We start from the raw sequence: 24,904 nt of genomic DNA, 5'->3' as shown, positions 1-24,904 counted from the left end.
GAAACAGATAAAAGGGTCACTAAGAAAGTGGGAGGGAGGACTTTTAAAAGACCTAGAATACTTAGAATATTCAATACCAAAGGAGAGTAACAATGTTGGAGAACTGAGGCAATATAACAGAGAAAAGATAGTCTCTTTAACAAGTGGTGTTGGAGCAACTAGACTTGGCAAAAAAAAAAGTGAATCTAGACACAGATCTTCAAACTTTCACAAAAATTTACTCAAATGGATTACGGGCTCAAAACATAAATCATAAAATTACTGGAAAATAACAGGGAAAACCCTTAATGGCCTTGGGTATTGCAATGACATTTCATTTATTTATTTATTTATTGTTTTTTGGAACTGGAGATTGAACCCACAGGTACTTTGCCACTAAGCTACATCTCTAGAATTTTTTTTTTTTTTTTTAAAGACAAGGTCTCTGCTAATTTGTTGAGGCTGGCCTTGAACTTCAGTTTCTCCTGCTTCAGCCTCTTGAGTCACTGGCATTACAGGCATGTAGCACCATGCCCAAATGAAATGATTTTTTTAAATAAAACATCAAAGAAACAAACAAATCAAAGGAATAGTTGATAAGCTGGACCTTGTAAAAATTAAGAACCTCTGTTCTGTGAAATATACCATTAAGAAAATAAGAAAACAAATCACCGAAGAAAATATGTGCAAAAGACATAGCTGAGGGGAAGAAGTATAGCTGGAGAAAGATATTGGCCAAATTATATAATGTGCATGTACAAATGTGTAGACAGATCCCACCATTATGTACAACTATAGTAGCACCAATAAAGTGTGGGGAAAAAACCATAGCTGGTAAGTGACAATTGTGCAAAATATAGGAAAATTTATTAGAACCCAACAATCAGGGAATAAAAAACATGATTTAAAAATAAATAAAAAATTTGAAGAGATATTTAACCAAAGAAGATACACATATGGCAATTGTGCATATAAAATATGTCATTAGGGAATTGCAAATTAAAACAAAAATGAGAAACCACTATACACTTATTAGAATGGCCAAACTCAAAACACTGACAATACAAAATGATGTTGAAGGTGTGGAAGAACTCTCATTCATTGCTGGTGGAATATTCTTACCATACAATGTAACTATTTCTCCTTGGTATTTATGCAAATGACTTAAAATGTTTGTTTGCATATAAAACCTGAACTTGGATGTTTATAGGAGCTTTATTCATAATTACCAAAACTTGGAAGCAATCAAGGATGTCCTTCAGGAATAAATGGAAAAATATACTGTGGTACATTAAGATATTGGAATACTATTCAGTGATAGATTATCAAGCTATGAAAGACATGGAGGAAACTTAAATGCAAATGAAGTCAATCTGAAAAGGCCAAGAACTGCATGATTCCAACTGCATTACGTTGAGAAAAGGCAAAATTATGGAATGAGTGAAAAGATTAATGCTTGCCAGGGGTAAGGGGGCAGGAAAGGGTGAAAGTAGAGCATAGAAAACCTTCAGAGCAGTGAAACTGTTCAGTATGATACTATAATGGAGGATAAATGTCATTATACATTTGTCAAGATTCATAGAATATGTAACGCCAAGAATGAATGTTAATGTAAGCTACAAAGTTTGGATGGTAATGATAGTAAACCAAAAGCAATGAAACATTCCCGGAGTGATTGTAGAGGTTAGAGCTACTGCAAAACACGTGAAATATGCAGGGATGTGGGTTCCCACCATATCTCTCATTTGACTCATGCATTTGGCTTATGTAGAAAACATGAATCTTGGAGAATCACAGTGAATTATTATCAACTTAATCTAGGTGGTAACTCCAAGGGAAACTGGCACTCCAGATAGAACTTCGTAGTCTGAGTAAACTAATATGTCTTCTTCATATATCATGTATAACTATTGATAAGGCAATGCTCCTTTTTCTCTTCTCAATTTCTGTGACAAAAAATGTTGGAAGCTATATACCTTTACTATCTTATCTCCATGATATATCAGTTCTTCAGCCCTGTGTCATAATTTAATATACACGGTCTTTCACTTTCACAAGACTGGTCCATTTCATTGATAATATTATACTAGTTGGACCTAGTAAACAAGTATTAAACCTATGGTGAGACATTTGCACATCACAGAGTGGGAAATAAATTTGATAGAAAAAGGTAACTTCTATCTCAGTGGAATTTCTAGGAATCCCTTGGTGGGATAAGTTGAGCTATACCTTCTAAGGTGAAGTTTTTGTACCTGGTCCCTTTCCAACCAAAAAGAAAAGCAGGAGGCACAATGGAGGCAGTGTATTCCTAATCTGGATGTTCTAGCCTGGCCCATTTACTGAGTGGTCAATAAAACTGCTAGTTTTCAGTAGGACCCAGAACAACCGGAGACTGCAACAGATCCAGGCTATTATTCAAAGTACCCTATCACTTTGGTCATATGATCTAGTAGATCTATGGTGCTTAAATTCTAAGTGTCAGATAGATATCCTGTTTGGAGACTTTGGAAGGCCCCCTAAAGGTATAGAATACAATGAGGTTTCTATTTTATTTTAGAACTTGAACCTGAAGAGCCTAAAGAGGTTTTAGAAGGTGAAAAACTTGAAGAAGTAGAGGAAGAAGTTAAGGAGGAGGAGGAAGAAATAGAAGAAATAGTTGGAGAACCAGCCAATTTGGAACGACTTTGGTCTTTTTCCTGTGACTTAACCAAAGGCCTTAACATAAGCAGCCTTGCCTGGAATAAAACAAATACAGTAAGTTATCAAATATTTAATAATTCCATCTCTAGGATTTAAGGACAACTGTCAAATTCTAGTAATGAAGACTTTTTTCCTCTATGAGGCAATTAATTAAAATTATTCCTCAATTTTAGAATGTCCCTAAAACTATTTCATATTTCTAAAAGGGAAAATAAAAACAGTTACAAGATCATGTGTGTGTGTGTGTGTGTGTGTGTGTGTGTGTGTGTACGTGTGTGTGTGTGTGTTTACATACATATATATAAAACATTATCATTTTTATTTTAGGACATGTACTTGGGACATGGTATTCTCAATTCATTTCAGATACTAAGACACATGCTAGAAAGTAATATATAGTTGATTAATTTTAACATATACCAAAACTCATGTAACAAAATTCAGATTCTCCTCATAGTGATATTTAGAAGTATATACTTCAATCCAATGACTCTGCAAATAGGCAAAATAATTTTGAGATTCCTTTAAATGCTATTACTACTAATATTAGCAAACACTTAAACAGTATAAACCAGACAGTGTTGTGTTACACCTGTGTTAACACTTTTAGGTATTATTGTTTTCTTCATTATGTTGATGAGGAAACTGAGATACAAAAAGTTTAAACAACTTACCCAATGATCACAACTATTAAATGAAACAGTCAGAATCTAAACAGATAACCTGGCACCAAGTTCTCACCCTTAACTATTGCACTGCCAAAAATCCTTTTAAAACAAACAAACAAACAAGCTGAATCAAGCTCAGAAATGGTATGTTTGCTTGTAAAGAAGAAATAATTATAGAATAACAAAGCCAATTTCCTCCTGGAGTTTATAAACTCATTCTGAAGACATTTCCCATTTCTAAATCTAAATTTTAGAATTTAGCAATTTCAGAAACCTTTTGGAGAATAACACTATCTTTGAGATAGTGTGTTTTTAAAGTGGTCAAAACTATTTTTTTTTTAGAATTACATTGTATTACATATGTTTAAGAATTAACCTTATGATGTTTTGCTTTTTTAATTAATTTATTTATATATGACAGTAGAATGCATTACAATTCTTATTACACATATAGAGCACAATTTTTCATATCTCTGGTTGTATACAAAGTATATTGACATTAATTCATGTCTTCATAGATGTACTTTGGATAATAATGTCCATCACATTTTACTATCATTTCTAACCCCATGCCCCCTCTTTTCCCCTCCCACTCCTCTGCCCTATCTAGAGTTTATCTATTCCTCCCCATGCTTCCTCTCCCTACCCCACTATGAATCATTCTCCTTATATCAGAGAAAACATTTAGCATTTGGTTTTTTGGATAACTTCACTTAGCATTATCTCTTCCAACTCTATCCATTTACCTGCAAATGCCATGATTTTATTCTCTTTTATTGCTGATTAATATTCTATTGTCTATATATGCCACATTTTTTTTTATCCATTCATCTATTGAAGGGCACTAGGTTGATTCCACAGTTTAGCTATCCTGAATTGTGCCTTATGGTGGTTTTCAAGATAGCGGAATAAAGGAGATCGCATTCCTAGCTTTTTCATGATGTGAAACCAAAAAAGCAGAAAGGCAGCTTCTCATCAAGGTGGGTGAACAAAAAAAGCAGGGTGGTGGACTTCACTGGAATTTAAAACTAGACATTCAAAGCAGATCGGGGACTCAAGAGGTTGGATATAATAAAATAAGGAAGAAATCCCCAGCAGCTCAGCCACTGCCATGACCAAGCAGCAAGCAATATCCACAGTGGTCCCTCCATGAGCAAAGTGGAGGGATAAGGCAATTATAGGAACCTGCACTTTTAGGAGACCTGAGGCATGTCTAGGTATGGAGCATTTAGAGATCAAGGAAATTGTCTTAAACTGAAAGGCGCAGTGCACAATATCGTTGTGGGGGAAAGAAACCACCATCTCTCCCCACGGCATGCAGAGGACAAAGGAAGGAATGATTTTGCAGCACATGCATGGATACTGGCAGCTAAAAGAGCCAATTTCTTGCAAACCTGAGTTTCGCCTGAAATACAGGCCCAGTAAGCAAACATTACACAACAAAGAGTGTGCTTAACTTATCAGGAGAAAATCAGACATGGAGAGAGGTTTATATAGAGGACAAATGGTTGAGGAAATCCACCTGGCTCTATCCCTTCCCCACCAATCTGATGGTTTGTAGGACCTTCTTGGAGAGACATATCTGGCCAGGATTTTGGAAAGGTGGCGGCAGGATAAATTGAGTTTGAAGACTGAACCCAAGACCAGGAAACAAGGGGTCCACAGGTGATATAAGGAATTCAGAATTAGCTCCTCTATGACTTGAGTGAAACCCAGGGAGATCCCTGGGATCCAGTCTTCGACAGGGACCAGCAAAGTCCTGGGCACTGGAGGTGCACTGATTTAAACTATCCAGACCAATTAGCATTCAGTGAAGAACCTGGAGCTCACCTAAGCCTAAACCCTGCCTCCAGGAATTCCATCTATGGGTTTACCTCTCTCACTTCAACATCCCCAGGGTGAAGTATCATGCTTCAGAAGACCCCACCATACCCCGCTACGAAAAGAAGCTGAGAAAGTTTTGAAATTCAATGGAAAGATTCTTTAACTTTTCATCAAGATTTTTTTATTATTGATTTTTTTATATATAAATACATGACAGCAGTAGAATGTATTACAATTCTTATTACACATATAAAGCACAGTTTTTCATATCTATTATATAAAGTATGTTCATGCCAATTTATGTCTTTGAACATGTACTTTTTTGCATTACAATTCTTAATACACATATATACCACAATTTTTCATATCTCTGTTTGAACACAAAGTATGTTGACACCCAATTCAAGTCTTCATACATGTACTTTGTATAATGATGACCATCACATTGCACCATCCTTGCTACTTTCCTGCCCCCTCCATTTCCTTTCCACCCCTCTTCCCTATCTAGAATTAATCTAATCCTCCCATGCTCTCCCTCCCTACTCCACTATGAGTCAACCTCCTTATATCAGAGAAAACATTTGGCATTTGTTTTTTTGGGGATTGGCTAACTTCACTTAGCATTATCTTCTTCATTGTCATCCATTTACCTGCAAATGTCATGATTTTGTTCTTTTTTAATCATCAAGAATTTTTTTAAAATTCTTTTTCTCTTTTCAATTGTGACTTTAATGCTACATGAATATTTATGTATACTCATACTTGATTTTTTTTCTCATTTCTAGCATTTTTGAAGCCAGTTATTTTTCATGAATGAATTTTTGGGGGACTAGGATATTTGATTAGTAATGTCTTAGTTTTGTTTTACATTCTGTTATTTTGATTTATTTTTAATTTTTAATACTTCACTTTATATTTTTCTCTTATGTGTTTTTCTTTATTCTTTTTCTCCTTTTCTTCCACTATCAGCCAATCTGTTATTCTCTTTCATTCTTTCTTTAATCTTTTTACTTCTATTTTCTCTCCTCCCTCATAATCATCACATCCTATATATCACTTCTCTTCTCTCCCTGTCCAACATTTGAAATTGTAAACCATTTTGCAAACTTGCTGTTTTATTGTAGGCAATAACTGATCATATCATTTGTTTATTATTATAATTAACATTGTGGATGTCATAGAAGGAACTATTTGATTTAATGCAATATATTGTTTGAATTGGTTATTGCTGTTATTTGACTCTCCCTAAACAGTGAGGTACTGGAAACCTTCAGTGACATTCTAATCCACAGGGTTAAAAACTCTATTGCCTTAGATTCATACTGTTAGATGAAAAAGCAAGGGAATAAATTGCCCCAAACAAACCAATATACTCCAGTAACAGAATTCATTGGCAACACAGTGGAAGAAATGTCAGAGAGGGAGTTTAGAATCTACATAGTTAAACTGATACGTGAAACAAAGGATGGTATAAGGAGTGAAATTAGAGAGAAAATACTAGAAGTGAAGGATGACTTCAAGAAAGACATTCTGGGGAAAAAAACAGAAATCTTTGAAATGAAGGAATCAATAAACCAAATTAAAACTTCAAGTAATATGGAATAAATTGAAAAGACCAAATTTAAGATTTATTGGGATAGAGAAAGCTCAGAGATAAAAAACAAAAGGAATGTACAATCTTTTCATTGAAATAAGACAAAAATTTCCAAATCTAAAGAATGAAATGGAAAATCAAATACAGAAAGCTTACATGACCCCAAATATACAGACCCACACCAAGGCACATTACTTTGAAAATATCTAACATACAGAATAAAGATAGAATCTTAAATGCTGCGAGAGAAAAATGACAGGTCACATTTAGAGGGAAATCAGTCTGGATCTCAACTGATCTTTAAACCCAGACCCTCAAAGCTAGGAAGCCTTGGAATAACATATCAAGGTCTGAGAGAACATGGAAGCCAGCCAACAATACTATACTCAGCAAAACTAAGCTTTGGAATTGATGATGAAATAAAACCTTCCATAATGAACAAGAGTTAGTTAAAATTGAATTCAGAACTGGAAAGCCTGGAGTACAAAACATACTCAATAAGATATTTCATGAAGAAGAAATGAAAAAAGGGGAAACCAGCATTGGGAGGAACTATTCTAGAAGAATAGTCAAAGGAGAAACTAATCAAATTAAAAATCAGAAATAAATCAAAATAACAGGGAATAAAAATTATTTCTCAATAATAACATTGAATGTAAATGGCCTAAACGTTGACCAAAGACATGAAGATTGGATTAAAAAAAGAAAAACGAACAATATGCTGTCTACAAAAGACAACTTGTGTTCAAAGCATCCACAGAGTTAAGGTAAAAGGATGGGAAAAAACCTATCATTCATATAGATCTTATCATTCACATCAAGGATTTCTGTCCTCATAAAGTGAACATCAAACCAAAGTTAATTGGCTTGAAGAAGGACATTTGAAGATTGACAAGAACATTTCGTACTGTTCAAGGGAATTCTACATCAACAAGACATAACAATATTAAATATTTATGCCCCAAATAATGGAGCATGTATATACATCAAAGAAACCCTTCACTATTTCAAGAATCAAACAAATCACAACACATTAATACTGGGTGACTTCAATACCCCTCTCTCACCACTGGATAGATCCTTCAAACAAGAACTAAACAAAGAAACTATAGAACTAAAAAATACAATCAATGCCGGGTATGTTGGCACATACCTTTAATTCCAGCAGCCAGGAGGCTGAGACAGGAGGATCTCAAGTTCAAAGCCAGCCTCAGCAAAAGCAAGGCACTAAGCAACTCAGTGAGACTGTGTCTCTAAATAAAATATAAAATAGGGTGTGGGAATGTGGCTCACTGGGCAAGTGTCCCTCAATTGTTCTATCCCTGTACCCCCCCCAAAAAAAATACAATCAATAATTTATACAGATATAACATAGAATAGTTCATACATCAACAACCAAATACACTTTCTTCTCAGCAGTACATGGATCCTTCTCTAAAACAGATCATACTTTAGGTCACAAAGCAACTCTTAGCAAATACAACAAAATAGAGATAATACCTGCATTTTGTCAGATCATAAGGGAATGAAATTAGAAATGAATGATAAAATAAGAAATAAAAGTTACTCTTAACAACTGGAAACTAAATAATACACTATTAAATGACCAGTGGAAATGTGAAGAAATCAGGGATGAAATTTTAAAAATACTTAGAGATGAGAATAGTGATATAATATATCAAAAATCTGGAACACTATGAAGGCAATACTAAGAAGAAAATTGATTGCATTGAGCTCATTCATTAAAAGAATAAAAAGTCAACAAATAAATAACCTAACATTACATCTCAAAGCTCTAGAAAAAGAAGAACAAATAAATACCAGAAGCAATAGAAGACAGGAAATAATGAAAACTACATCTGAAATCAATGAAATTAAAACAAAAAAAAATCCAAAAAATAGACAAAACAAAAAGTTTGTTCTTTGAAAAAATGAATAAAATTAATAAACCCTTAGCCAAGCTAACAAAGAGAAATAGAATACTCAGATTACTAAAATTTGTGATACAAAGGGAAATAACACAACAGACACTACTGAAATACAGACTACATTCAGAACTTGTTTTGAAAACTTAAATTCTAATAAAATATAAGATCTTGGAGACATTGACAAATTTCTGTAGACATATGACCTACCCAAATTGAATCAGGAGAACATCGAACATCTAAACAGATAAATTGCAAGCAATGAAATTGAAGACATCATCAAAAGTCTATCAACAATGAAAATCCCAGGACCACATGGATTCTCAACTGAGTTCTACCAGACCTTCAAAGAAGAATTTACACCAACATTCCTCAAATTATTCTATGAAATAGAAAAGAAGGGAACCTTTCCCAACTCATTCTATGAAGCCCCCTAATACCAAAAGCAGACAAAGACACATCAAGAATAAATAACTTCACATCAGTATCCATGGTGAACATAGATGCAAAAATTCTTAATAAAATATTGGTAAATTTTATACAAAAACATATTTAAAAGATAGTGCACCATGATCCAGAGGGGTTCATCCAAGGGATGAAAAGTTGGTTCAACATACAGAAATCAATGAATGTAATTCATCACATCCATAGACTTAAAAGACAAGAATCACATGATTTTCTTAATAGATGCAGAAAAAAGCATTGGACAAAATACAGCATCCACTTGTTTTCAAAACACTAGAAAAATTAGGAATAGTAGGAACATATCTCAACATTGTAAAAGCTATATATGGTAAAACAAAGCAAATGTCATTCTAAATGGAGAAAAATTGAAAGCGTTCCCTCTAAAAACTGAAACAAAGCAGGGATGCCCTCTTTCACAACTTCCTTCAAACTCTAACCAGAGCAATTAGAGAGAAGAAGTAAAAGGGATACAAATAGGAAAAGAAGAGTTAAACTATCCCTATTTAGTGACAACATGCTTATATTTAGAACAACCCCCAAAAAAATTGCCCCAGAAAACTTATAGATCTCATAAATTAATTTAGCAAAGTAGCAGGATATAAAATTCACACCCATAAATGAATTGCTTTCCTATACATCAATGATGAATCTACTGAAAAAGAAATTAGGAAAACTATTCCATTCACAATAGCCTCAAAGAAAATAAAATATTTGGGAATCAAAATTACAAAAGAGGTATAAGACCTCTACAATGAAAACTAGAGAATGCTAAAGAAAGAAATTGAAGAAGACCTTAGAAGATGGAAATATCTCCCATACTCTTGGTTAGGCAATATTAATATTGTTAAAATGGCCATACTACCAAAAGTGCTATACAAATTTACAGCAATTCCTATTCAGGTACTGATGATGTTTTTCATAGGAATAGAAAAAGCAGTCATGAAATTCATTTGGAAAAAATAAGAGGCCCAGAATAGCCAAAGTTATGCTTTGCAAGAGAAGTGAAGTAGGAGGCTTTATAATACCAGACCTTAAATTATACTACAAACATATAGTAACAAAAACAGCATGGTATTGGCACTAAAACAGACATGAAGACTATAATACAGAACAGAAAACATAGAGAGAAATCCACATAAATACCGTTATCTCATACTAAACAAAGGGTCCATACATATGCATTGAAGAATAGATAGCCTCTTCAACAAATGGTGCTGGGAAATCTGGAAATACATTTGTAATAAAATGAAATTAGACCTCTATTTCTCACCCTGCACAAAACAACATGCTTCATGGACCTACACATTAGAAAAGAGACCCTGTGCCCTCTAGAAGAAAAAGTAGGCCCAACTTTTTATCATATCTGCTTAGGAACCAACTTCCTCAATAAGACTCTTGAAGTGTAAGAAATAAAATCAAGAATCAATGAGATGTGTCAGACTAAAAAGTTTCTTCAAGTAGAGGAAACAATCAGGACATGAAGAGAGAGCCTACACAGTGTGAGAAAATCTTTGCCACCTGCACCTCAGGTAGAGTATTAATCTTCAGGATATATGAAGAACTCAAAAATCTTAACACCAAAAAAACCAAATAACCCAATCAGTAAATGGGCTAAAGAACTGAACAGGCACTTCATAGTAGAACAAATATAATCAGTCCACAAATATATGAAAAAGATTTTCAACATCACTAGCAATTAGAAAAATGCAAATTAAAACGACACTGAGATTTCATTTCATTCCAATCAGAATGGCAATTATCAAGAATACAAGTAACAATAAATGCTGGTGAAGATGTGGTGAAAAAAGGTCACCCATATATTGCTGGTGGGAATACAAATTGGTGAAACCACTCTAGAAAGCAGTATGGAGATTGCTCAGAAAACCTGGAATGGAACCACCATTTGACACAATTATCCCACTCCTTGACATAAATTCAAAGGATTTAAAATCAGCATACTGTAGTGATGTGGCCACATCAGTGTTCATTGCATCTCAAATCACATTAGCTAAATTATGGAATCAACCTAGGTGCCCTTTAATAGATGAATGGATAAAGAAAAATGTGGTATATATACACAATGAAATATTACTCAACCATAAAAAAATGAAATTATGGAATTTGCCAATAAATGGATGTAACTGGATACTATCATGCTAAGGCCAAATGTTCTCTCTGATATGCAGATGCTGACTCATAATAGGCAGTGAGGAAGGGAAGAAAGGGGGTTACTGGATTGGACAGGGGTGAATGGTGGGAAGGAAGGGCAGATTAAAAACAACAGAATGAATCAGACATAACTTTCCTGTGTTCACATATGAATACGTGACCAGTGTAACTCCACATCATGTACAACCACAGGAATGGGAAGTTATACTCCATGTATATATGATATGTGAAAATGCATTCTACTGTCATGTTTAACTAAAATGAACAAATTGAAAATAAAAGAAGAATTAGTCTTATTACTTCATTAACACATTTTATCAGGTTAGGTGTGCAAATGTAATAGTTGTCATTTATGTATAATTATTTGTATTGAAACCTAAATGACACATCATTTTATTATGTTTATTATTTTTAATAAAATAAAGTAGGCTTGCTACAGATTTGTCTTCATAAAACCACATTTTGGGACATCTTATAAATAAATGGGATTTACTACTTTAATAGCAGTCTTTAATAAAGATGTATGAAACATTTTCAGTAAATGAATAATCTTGCATTTTCAAAATTAATTCATTGCTATTGGGATTAAATTATTTGGAATGAAACTAAAAAGAAATATATTAGATATGGTACATTATATGGCATATAATATTTATTAATTTATTCTGCAGATATTTATTAGACAGTCACTCTGCTGGCAGTCTGTTAAGGTGCAGCAGTAATTGAGTTACACATAGAGTGTGCCCATAGAATACTTTTCCATATGCTTTGGTTAAAAAAATTAAATAATGCTGTGGGAGTACGAAAGAGAGTCTCTTTGGTACTGAGAATGCTTCTTAGAGTAGTGCCTATATAGAATCTCAAAGAGATGACAAGGGGTTTATTAATGTCTGATGAAAGGGTAATTCTGAAGACAGTCTTAAGACAGAGGGAATTGTGGAGAGATGACATTGGTTTTTAAAGTTGGGTGGTTACCAGAAAATATAATATTTTAAAAATCAAGTTATTCTGATTATCTGGGTTTGGTCAGTCATTGGACTTTTGTCCATATTTGTTTACATATGCATTTTTGAACTGACCTGCCATATTAGTCAGCTTGGACTGCCATAACAAAATGCCATAAACTATGCATCTTAAACAACAGTAATGTATTTCTGTCAGTTCTGGAGTCTGGAAGTCTAAGATCAGAGTGTTGACTGATTTTATTCCCAGTGAATTTCTTCCATCCTCCTTCTCAGTGTATCCTTACGTGGAAAAGACAGAGCTCTGATGCCTTCAAAAAGCCCTATCTTCAAAGTCAATTTTATTGGAAGTTAAGGCTTCAATATATGAATTTTGTGGGGGAAACGTTCATTCCATAGCATCTGCCTTTAACACAAATGTCTTTAACAGTCTTGGGAAGATTATGTCAATATGTAAGAGTTCTTGTTAGCAATGAGTTCTTTTAAGTACTGATTGCACCACTGAAATCACCAATTAGTTCTTTGTAGATATTTATTCTTTAGCCCAAAAATGAGGATTATACTGATTGATTTTATTTACTTAGGAAAATGGAGGGACAGGGTGAAAACAGATATTCTACTGGTATTTTTTCTGCAATCAAAAAGTTTTGCCAGCATTGTATAAGATAGTTCATTAATAGATATTTTTATATATTTCCAAATATTTTTGAAATTTTTAATTTTAATTTTATTTTTTATTTTTTGCTGGGCTAGGTATTGAGCGCAGAGCCTCACATATGCTAGGCAAGTGCTCTATCACTAAGCTACATTCCTACCCTGTCTTATTTTAAATCTATATTTTATTTGTTTTTTAGGACCTTTTGGCTGTGGGGTATGGGCACTTTGGATTTCAAGAGCAAAAAAGAGGATTGGCTTGCTGCTGGTCAATAAAGAATCCCATGGTAACCCAAACAGAAATAATAATCATGTTTAATTATTTAAATGTTGACAAAATTCTCATAAAGTTTTTGTTAGGATTTTTTTCTTCATTTTCATTGGTTTATCTCCATAATAATTAAAATATGTTTTTGATTATACAGGGTAAAGGGAATTCATTCATGAATTTATTTAATAAATATTTATTGAGCATCTTATATATGCTGTTAGATCTGATGATGCATAATTGAACCAGTATTAATTATATAATCACAGCTAATTATAAAGAAGAATGAATATACAAATGAAAATTCTTAAAAAATTAAACATTTCTTTTTAGACTTAATTGTTTCTTAACATTATGAATCGGTCTTTATGACATGACCTCTGCTATCCTCAATAGATATAAAATAAGTTGACTTTCTTATTGTCATTAATTTTAAAAGAGAATAAGTAAGAATCATGGTAATCTATTTTTCTAAAAAGGCCTAGTCAGTCTGTTACTTTAGTTTTAATTCCAAACTGAAATCTAAACTGGGAGAGGTGGCACACGTTTGAAATCCCATTTATTCAGGAGGATGAGATAGGAGATTGCAAATTTAAGGCCAGTTTTAGCAATTTAGCAATACTCTGTCTCAAAATAAGAAAATGAAAATGTGAGTAGCTCAGTAGCTCTGTAGTAGAGTACCCTGTATTCAATCCCCAGTACAAAATAAATAAAAAGCAACTGAAATGCAGAGTGGAAAATTTAGAGAAGTGTTTAAAGAGTATATAAAAAGTGGTTAGTTTTTTCTAAATAACTCCAGTCTGTCAGGACACTAGGCTTATATAGCATAAAAGAAAAAAGCAAATTGTTCTAAATATGGAAAGATCCACAGAGAATTTATCAGTAATTTGTCTTCTTTTTCACATGTGTGGTTAGAAAGAGGAAAGAATTTAAATTACACTGGATGGACTTGTACAGCAGAGCAAATTAGAATGTTTTGGTGTATTTTTCTATGTTAGATATAATAGGTAACACAAGTCTAAAATAAATACTGGAATACAGAAATATATGCTAGATGATTTGTTACCCATTATATGTTTCCATAAGAAGGTAGATATGTGATGCTCATGGTAATCCTGCTGAAAGAATACCAAAATACTATAGTATTATAGAATCCAGTGATGCATTTATTAAAGATATCAAGTACGATTGATTCATACTTTGATAAAAATAAAACTATTTTATTTTTATCTATAATAGAGTCAGGAAGACAGGAGTAACTGAATGTGGACTGATTTTTTTCACCTCCCTACTGCTACCAGATTAGTCTCTGCCACCATCATATCTTGCCTTACTATCTATCATCTATGAAAACAAGTTTAAAATGTAATTATTTCTTTATTCAGTGGCCAGAACGCATTTATCAGAGTCCATATGGAGTTACTGCTGTGGATTTTTCAATTGAAACACCTAACCTGCTAGCAGTTGGCTATCACAATGGCACAATTGCAGTTTATAATGTACAGAGCAACACAGATGTTCCAATTCTGGATAGTAGGTGAGAATATAAGAATTAGGTAAATATACAATACATACTTTTTCAGGAAGACTTACTCTAATGTTATTTAGTTTTAAGTGAATATTTGTGTTATTGAAATTTCTATTGTTATTTCTGAAACATGTAATACTTCTTCATGCTCTCCATCTGTATTTCTGTTTCCTATTTCAATTATCTCCTTCATCTTTTTCTCTCTCACCTCACCAACAAATTTATTTCAGCCTAACAATTTATTGTTATTCTTAAACAATTGCTTCAGGCCATCTTCTCCAGGAAGGCTTCTCATTCTTTCCTTCTGTGTGTACTATACATATCTTCATTATGGCCCGTGTCACACTGTATACACATTATTTGTAAATAGATTGATAGATAGATAGATAGATAGATAGATAGATAGATAGATAGACAGACAGATAGACTTCCCAAGATTATGTATAAACTCCTCAATTGTAAGGATTGAGTCTTACCTTTGTAGTCTCAGTATGTCACAGAATATCAGGCATGGAACAGCAGAAAGTAAATGAATGATGAATGAGTGAGTTATGTTGAAAAAATGAGAAAGTTGAAGATGAAAATTTTTCAAATTGGTTAGGTTTTTTACTAGACAAGTACAACCTAAAAATGGAGTGGTATACTTGTAATAATGTTTGAATAACTTAGTTAGAATGGGAAATTGTCATTAAAGCAAAGGTTTTTACCCTTAACTTTGAAATTATTTTCATAATTTTGTAAGAATGGAACTTTATGCTTGTGTCTAGGAATAGGATCCATAATTTTTACAAATGTTCAAAAGGCACTTTTGATTTTTAAAAAGTTCCAAACTGTTGTATTGGGAGGTTTATATAACAAAATCAAGGGAATAAGTACTAGGAATAGAGCACCCCATTACTCTGATAGAAGTCAGCAATCTGAAACGTGATTTTAATTTTGCAGAAACAGTCAGGTATCAACCATAAAGAGAACCACAGTGGGCAATCTTGAAACATAGCAAGAAAGCAAAATATTGCAAGAATTATTTACTTGAAAATTATTTAAATGACTAATTGATTTAAGCTATGAAAAATAGTTTATAAAAAATAAGACACTTATAGTCAATGTGTCTAAAATAAAGTAAAAGTCAGAATTTACACAACTAAACTGAGAAGGAGCTAATGTATGGAGTAATAAAATACAATCTTTGCTTTTGTATTCCTGTTAAGGGATAGCGAATATAATTATAAGCCAGTAAAATTTTCCTTACTGAAAAACATTAGTGCATATTAGGGCAAATTGATTGTCTTTCCTGTTTTTTGAAATACAATAAAAACATCATTATATAAGTAGGTCACAATACTCTAGGGAGCTGCTCTTATCACTTACACTTGAAGTCCTTTAAAAGATGATGATGATGGGCCACTGCCGCAGACGCTGCTGCCCCACAGACACTGCTGCCATTCCAGAAGGTCTCTTCTCTGGGCACAGCCTTGGTTGGCTCAGTTACCTCAGACACTACTTCCATTGCTACCTCCGGGGTCTCTGCCGCTGAACTGGAAATCTTCTGTCAATCAACTTCCACCTGTACCACTACAGCCATTGCTGCTGCCTCTGATTCTGCTACTGCCAGCCTGAGGTTGCCTGGAGGTTTTCTTTCTGGATACTGCTTCCACAGAAGACACTGTTGTCCCAGATGCAACTGAAGCCAACACTGCTGCTGATCTCCAGATATTGCCTGGTGATGCTGTCCCCACAGCGGCAGTTGCAGCTGTAGCCACCACTGCTTTTGACTTGCTAGCTGCTTCCAACAACCACTGCCACTATCACTGCTACCATGGTCTAGAGGACTGCTTTGGAGGAGACTCCAGGTTTGGTTGCATGTGGCTGCACCCATTTGGGGACACTAGCCAGGGCATGAGGCCCAGGTGCCAACAGGTTTACCACCACAAGAGCCTCTGACTGGGAACTCCAACCAGGACCTGCAGGTCTAGAGTGGGGATGCCTATGGGTTTGAGGAGCCTGGGATCATCCTGCTGAGAGTACTGGTTGCCTTTGTCTTGCTGCTCCATCTTGGAGTTGCTCCTTTGCATGAGTGTATCCCTAGTGGTCTCTCTGCAGTAGGAGCAGCATTGAGATTTTGGGACTGCAGCATGGCTGAGCCTGAGGTATCTGAAGCCCAGATTGGTGGGATAGAGACTGGGTTTACAAGAGCTGATCTGGGTTTGGTAATCCTGAAAGATGTCAGAGACAGGGCTGAGAAACTGTTGAACACTGACAGAGACAGTTCAACTTTCCAGCAAGATTTATTTTATTTTATTTTTTTATTTGCTAATCTCTCTACCATATTTGGAACAGGATGTTTTTTATGCATCAGTGTGTGGAGGACAATGATATAAGAATGGTGTTTTGCATTTTTGTTGTATTCTAATGTCTTTAATTTTTTCTCTGTGCTCATATTCTTCCTCTCTCTTGTCTATTTTCTTGGATTTTCTTTCCAAATTTTCTCCAATCTCTGTCAGCTTCTCTTGCACTCTTCCTGTGAATTTTTACTTCTAGATTTTTTTCTTCCTCCCTCACGAATTTCAAATACTACACTACCTCTGTTCTCTCATCCAGCATTTGAAATTGTAAACCATTTTAACAAATTTTCTGTTTGTACTGTAGATACAAGAAAGCAGTAGATACCTTAGTGGGAGCTATTAAGATTAAGGCTGTATATCATGTAGACTGGGTGCTGTTAATATTGTTCTCACCATTAAAAGCGAAGTGCTAGAAACCTTTACGGACACTATTGAGTTTATGCTGCCTTAGATCCATACTTCTAGTTGGGAAAATACACTAACAACATGAAAACTCAAGGGTATAAAGTGCCCCAAACAAATCAAGATGTTTCAACAACAGAAGCCACTGATAACATAGTAGAAGAAATGTCCAAAAAGGAGTTCAGATTGTACATAGTTAAACTGATATGTGAAGTAAAGGATAGTATAATGAGTGAAATCAAAGAAAAAATACAGGAAGTGAAAGGCCACTTCAATAAAGGGTTAGAGATTGTGAAAAAAAAAAAAACAAGCAGAAATCTTCTAAATGAAGGAATCAGTAAGCCAAATTATAAATTCAATAGAAAGCCTCACCAACAGACTGGACTACTTAGAAGACAGAACCTCAGACAATGAAGACAAAATATATAATATTGAAAGTAGAGTTCACCATGCAGAGAAGATGATAAGATACCATGAACAGAACATCCAAGAATTATGGGATAAATGAAAAGACCAAATTTAAGAATCATCGGAATAGATGAAGGAGCAGAGATACAAACCAAACAATGCACACTCTTCTCAATGATATAATAGCTGAAAAATTCCCAAAGAATGGAATGGAAAATCAAATACAAGAGGTTTACAAGACCCCAAGTGTACAAAATTACAGCAGATCCACACCAAGATGCCGCAGTCTGGCTGGGCACAATTCAGGAGTCACTTGTCAAAAGAAACTAACTTTATTTTTAGAACTACAAACGCCAAGCAAAACAGCTCCTCAGGAAAAAACCCTCAGAGCCCAACTGCCACCACCGGCTTCCACAAAGCCTCTCCCCCACACCAGCCTCTCCACCTCCCACAATGCTCCTGCTCTTGAGGCCGATTGGCTGGGTTTTGTGAGCGGAGCCAAAGAAGTCCCCCAATGAGCACCTCCGTGGAGGAGCCAATCAGCTAGATGTTGCTGGGGCCGCTGTGAGCCAATCATCAGCTGGCAGTCTGAAGGGCAGGGAAACAGCCCAATGAACATCACCGCAGAGGAGCCAATCAGCTAGATGATGCTGGGACCGCTGTGAGCCAATCATCAGCCGACAGCTGGAAGTTTGCTGGCAGCTGGAAGTTTGCTGGAGCCCCTTTGGCTGTGGCTCTCAAACTAAGACACATTATAATGAGAATGAGTTACAGAAAATAAAGGTAAAATATTAAAGGCTGTGAGAGGAAAAAAAATCAAATTACTTATGGGAAAACCAATTTGGATCTCATCTGATTTCTCAACCCAGACCCTCAAAGCTAGGAGGTCCTGGAATAATATTTTTCAAGCTTTGAAAGAAAATGGATACCAACCAAGAATTTTATATCTAGCAAAATTGTTTCAGATTTGAAGATGAAATCAAAACCTTCCATGATCAACTAAAATTAAAAGAATTCACAACTAGAAAGCCTACACTACAGAGTATTATTGACAAAATATTCCATGAGAATGAATTGAAAAAAAAAAAGTGAAAATCAGCAAAGGGAGGATATACACTAAAGGGACATTCAACCAAATGAGAAGCTAAGATAAATCCAAAAACCAGAAATAAATCAAAATGACAGGGAATACAAATCATATCTCAGTAATAATCTTGAATGTGAACAGCCTTAACTCATCATCAAAAGACATAGGTCGGCAGATTGGATTAAAAAGCAAGACCAAAAAATATGCTGCCTTCAAGAGACTCACCTCATGGGCTGAGTGGATGCACAGGCTGAGGTGAAAGGATGGGAAAAAAACTTATCAATCATATGGACTGCCTGAACAATCAGGGTTTTCGATTCTCATCTCAGATTAACCAAAGTTAATCAGAAGAGACAAATAAGGACATTTCATACCTCTTAAGAGGAGTATATATAAGCAGGACATAACAATCATAAATATTTAAGCCCCAAACAATGGAGTCTATGTACATCAAACAAACTCTTCTCAATTTCAAGAGTCAGATACACCACAATATAATAATACTGCGTGACTTTAACCCACCTCTCTCACTACTGGATAGATCTTCCAAACAAAAACTAAATAAGGAAACTAGAAGTAAATAATACAATTTCATCTGGCCCTAGCGAAAACGGCAATCAATCATCAAGAATTCAAATAGTATTAGATGCTGGTGAGGATGTGAGGAAAAAGGATCCATCACTCACTGTCCATGGGGATGTAAATTAGTACAGTTACTATGGAAAATAGTTTCCTCAAGAAACTGAAAAATAGAACTACCAGGAGATCTAGCTGTACCAGTCCTGGGTATACACTTGAAGGAATTAAAGTTGGCACACTATAGAGACACCTGCATACCTGAGTTTATCACAGCACAATTCACAAAAGCTAAGCCATGGAATCAGCTAAGGTGCCTGTCAATGGATGAATGATACAATGTGGTATCTATATAGAATGAAGTATTTTTCTCACACAAAGAACAAAATTATGCCATTTATGAAAAAATGGACAGAATTTGAGACCATAAAGATGACAAAATAAGTCGAGCTCAGAAAAGTATCATGTTTTCTCTCCTATGGGAAGGAGGAGGAAAAAGAGAGAAAGAACATCATGAGAGTAGAAGGGCAACCTTTAGGATGGATGATGCACACCAAGGGGAAAGAGGAAAAGAGGGTCAGGAGAATATTTGGGGAGTGAAATTGACCAAATTATGTTATATGCATGTAAGATTAGGCTACAATAAATCTGTTATCCTGTACCATTAATACACATAGATAAAAAATCTTTACAAGACTATTTTATCCTACTACCTTATTCTACCTTGAAGCTCTCAGAATAAATCTCATTGAATGTTGATGAATGTCTGTAGCTCATTTGCTGATATTACATGCGATTTTTGCATTACATTCATAAATTAGTTATAATTTTTAAAAAATGATGATGATGAGCCTATATTTGACATTTTCCTGTTTTAGTGAATCACCTCGAAAACATTTGGGACCTGTATGGCAACTACAGTGGATAGAACAAGATCGAGGAACAACAGGTGATGACAAAAGAGAAATCCTAGTTTCTATATCAGCAGATGGAAGAATCTCCAAATGGGTTATACGAAAAGGATTGGACTGTCATGGTAATATATATATAAAATAAATACACATATATTTTTAGCATAATATAGTATATAAATAGTATATGTCATATATAATATATACATATATGTGATTCATATATAAATATATGTATATATTAATATATTTTGAAATATATTAAGATATAAACATTGCATTATCTTTGTTTTGAAATGTATGGAATTAAAATATCCTAATGAACTAGTAATAATAAAACTGTGTTTGCTCATTGTTCTAATTTTTGCTAATTTTACCCTAATCACATGCAAAAGATGACAGAAATAATATTGTGGAGAAGATACACATGATGCTTGAACTATTTTTCATGTGATTAATGACAAATTATATTTTTTCCTTAAATAAAGACTTGATGCGATTGAGACGAACTACTGGTGGCATCAACAAGAAAGGAGGGGAAAAAGAGAAGAAAGGTGAAGCTTTGATATCTCGACAGGCTCCTGGAATGTGTTTTGCTTTTCATCCCAAGGTGAATTGTTTCAACCCATTGTTGACTATTGCATATAACAATTTCCAATAATTGAAATATATTAAGATATAAAATAAGACAAAATGTTGACATTCTAATAAATATTGTGCTTTGTACATGAAAAAATAAACATGGATATAGCTGTCAACCCTAGGTGGAATGGCATATTCTAGTTGGCTATATATACTATGCCCCTTACCTCCTTTTCCAGATAGAGGAGAGGTGTGCATTTCTGAGAAACTATGGAAGGATTCTCTTTACAAGTGTGTGATTAACAATGTCCTATCTTGCCCCTATTGGCCATTCTGCTACTCTGTTATGCTTATGCAACCCAAATCTATATAGTGCTCTGCATTTCAGTGGGAGTAACCACTTTCAGGACTGGGGAATTAGGAAGATCTCTTGAATTCATGTCTGTCAAGACCAGAGTCAAATCAGAGCATATTTAATAAAGTTCTACTTTTTTTTTCCAATTCTTCTTATCTCTAAGTACTTAGGGATCAGAAAATTCAGACACTTTTGATTTCTCAGAAAACAAATCCCATGTTTTCTGTTACATGTAATATGATCATCTTTTTAGTAACACCTCTACTTCACTATGCAAACAAAAATTGAGCTCTTTCTCTATTCTACCCTATTGTTCAAACAATATTTAAATCTTACTGTCCCTTCTTTTCCAGATCAAGGCTACTATTGTGAATATAGTTCAGGCCTTTTTTATTTTTCACTTTTATACTGTAGCCATCTTCTTACTGACTTCATTCACAAATCCTGTAATACAGCTTCACTTTGACTCTAGAAAACAGTAGTTCTCAACATGAGCAAGGAGAGGGGGATTTTTCTTCCAGGGGACTTTTGTCATTGTCTGGACAAATTTTTGGTGGTTAAAGCTTGCTGAGTGAAGATAAAGAAGAATTACTGGCATCTACTGGGCAGAGAACAGGGATGCTGCTAAATATCCTACAATGTACCAATAACCAGCCTCCTCCTTTTACCAGCAACTACCCAAATAAAAAATTATCTGACCCAGAATGTAAATAGTGCTGGGATGAGAGACCCTAGTCTGGTGTGTTAGAAATGCCATTTGCTAAGGAATTCCAGATGATCATGTGGTCTGAAAATAAAGACAGTTTTTCTTCTTCCTTTCTAATCTTGTTGCCTTTTATTTCTGTTTTCTTGCATGATTACACTGCTTAGAACCTCCCCATACAATAATGAATAGAGGTGAGGAAAACAGACACAATCTTGTCTTATTCCTGATCTTAAGGGAAAAGCATTGAGTCCTTTACTGTTAAAGTATAAAACCTACTGAAGGCTTTTTGTAGATGCAGTTAATCATGTTGTAGAATTTCCATTACATTACTAGTTTGTGGAGAATTTTTATGAGGAATGGATATTGGATTTTGATAAATGCTTTTTCTGTTTCTATTCAGATGTTAATATATAAATTTTTTCTTCTTAAGCTTGTTAATATGATGAATTACATTAATTATTGTTTTTGAATGTTTATTCCTGGAATAAAACCCAGTTGATCATGACTTATAACCCTTTAAATATACTGTTTGATTCAATATGCTAAAATTTGTTGTGAAATTTTTGTATCTTTATTAAAAAAATGGGTATGAAGTTTTATTTTTATGTGTTTGATTTTGATATCACGGTAATATTGGCCCCACCGAATTCTTTTTTAAAAAAGGTTTAGCATAAAATAGCATAATTTCTTTATTATATTTTATTGCATTAATCAGTCATGTGGGCCTGGAATTTTCTTTATAGGGAAATTTTAAATTATAAATTCAAAATCTTAATTGTTATGGTTATCTGTTTATTTCTGAGTGACTTTTAGGAATGTGTGTGTTTTAAGGAATTTGCCTATTTATTTATTGGCATAATAATATTCCCTTGGTCTCTAATAACTGAAGAATATGTAGTAATGCCAACTAATTCCTAATATTAGTAATTTTCTGATTACCCTATAGATTCTAACATGTTATATTTTCATTTTCATCTTCCTTCTCTTTTTCCTGATCAATCTGTCTAGAAATTCATCAGCTTTTCTTTTTCAAGCTGGGGATCTCACTGTGTTATGTTGTCCAGGCTGGTCTCCAACCCCTCAGCTCTGGTGGTTCTTCTACCTCAACCTCCCATAGTGTGTATATAGAAGGATAGAATCATACCATCACATTCAACTCAAATTTTACTAATTTTATTGATATTATAGAACCAAGTTTTGATTTAACTGAGTTTCACTGTTGTTTTTCTGTTCTGTACATATTGTTTTCCACTCTTATCTTGATAATTTCCTTTCTTCTTTCTATTTAGTTTTAATTTACTCTTGTTTTTCTAGTTTTTTAAGATTAAACCTGAGGTCATTGATTTGCAACTTTTCTTTATTTTCTAATATAGGCTAAGTACCACTTCAGCAGCACCCCACAAATTCTGACTTTTTATATTTTCATTTTCATTCTATGTGAAATACTTTCTAATTTCTCTTTTTATTTCTTCTTTAATGGATATGTTATTTAAAGATATGTTAGTTTCTAAGTATCTGATGATTTTCCAAAAGTCATTTTGTTATTGCTTTCTAATTCCAACCCGCCATAATCAGAGAATATACTTTTTCTGAATTGGATCCTTTTGAACTCAGATATGTTATAAACTTCAGACTGTGGCCTTTATTGGCAATTATTCCTGTGCACTTGACAAAAATATGTGTTCTGCTATTGTTGGGTGAAGTGTTTTAAAAATGTCAATCAAATTAAGTTGGTTGATAGTGTTGTTCAAATTTACTATCTCCCTGCTGATTTTGTTCCTACTTTTCAATCAGTGACTGGGAAAGAGGAAAGAAACTCTCTAAACATAATCATTAATTTGTCTATTTTTCCTTGCAATTCTATTTTGTTTTTTTGCATCATAAAGCTTTGTTATTAGGTATGCACAAACATGTTTAGGATTGGTATGCCTTTTTGATTAACTAACTCTCTTATAAATATGAACTTATTTATAACTATTATGCTATTTATTATGAGATTCACTTAGTCTGATAGTAATGTAGCCATTCCAGATTTTTAACTAGCATTATGTGTTAGCATGATTTTCATTTCCTATCACTTTTTTAAAACTATTTGTGTTTTTGCACTTAAAATATATTTTATGTAGACAGCATATAGTTGAATCTTGTTTATTTTATAGAATCTTAAAACCTCTGCCTTTTAATTATTATGTTAAAATCACTTACATTTAGTTTCATTATTTATTATGGTTAAAGTTGAGTATATTATCTTGCTTGATTGGTTTCTGGAAGGGGGAGAATATAAAACATCTGGCCTTCTTGCTTTATGGCAGGACTCTTAAGCCACCAAGTTTATGGCTTTTTTGTTTTTGTTTGTTTGTTGAAGTATTGGGGATTGAACCCAGGGGTGCTCTGTATCCCAGCCCTTTTTATATTTTACTTTTGAGACAAGTCTTGCTGAGTTGCTAAGCCCAGTATGAACTTGTGATTCTCTTGCCTCAGCCTGTCAAATTGCTGGGATGACAAGTGTTGCATCATCATGCCCAGTTAAAGGCAGTACTCTTGTCCCTTAAGGGCCTTCCTAGAACTTCTTACAGGTTATACTGATCTGTCTGTTGTAACTTCAGCTTCAGTTGTAGTTCAACCTAAATCTTTGACTAGTCCTGTTTCCCTCTTGGAGGCTGTTTCTGAGACCACTCCTCAATAAACCTCTTGCATGAGATTTCAGAGTTTATGTACTAGGCAATTGACCTTTTGACACTGACCTTGCAGTTTTAAATACTTACATATACTACTGCATGTGTATCAAATTTTAATGTA

At 34.1% G+C, this 24,904-nt stretch overlaps 1 protein-coding gene across 4 annotated transcripts in view; it reads left to right on the top strand.

Annotated features, from left to right (window-relative positions):
* Positions 1-24,904, top strand: part of Dnai4 (dynein axonemal intermediate chain 4) — a 107,468-nt gene that overhangs the window by 63,205 nt on the left and 19,359 nt on the right. For all 4 annotated transcript variants that reach the window (XM_040288818.2, XM_078026473.1, XM_013361558.4 and 1 more), the window contains 5 exons: positions 2,537-2,733; positions 13,141-13,227; positions 14,594-14,745; positions 20,430-20,587; positions 20,951-21,072. In XM_040288818.2, coding sequence (XP_040144752.1) covers positions 2,537-2,733; positions 13,141-13,227; positions 14,594-14,745; positions 20,430-20,587; positions 20,951-21,072 — 716 coding nt within the window. The remainder of the gene's footprint in view (positions 1-2,536; positions 2,734-13,140; positions 13,228-14,593; positions 14,746-20,429; positions 20,588-20,950; positions 21,073-24,904) is intronic.

The sequence above is a fragment of the Ictidomys tridecemlineatus genome, chromosome 11 (genome assembly GCF_052094955.1).
Source record: "Ictidomys tridecemlineatus isolate mIctTri1 chromosome 11, mIctTri1.hap1, whole genome shotgun sequence".
Taxonomy (NCBI): Eukaryota; Metazoa; Chordata; class Mammalia; order Rodentia; family Sciuridae; genus Ictidomys; species Ictidomys tridecemlineatus.
This window is presented reverse-complemented; position numbering and strand designations above follow the sequence as displayed.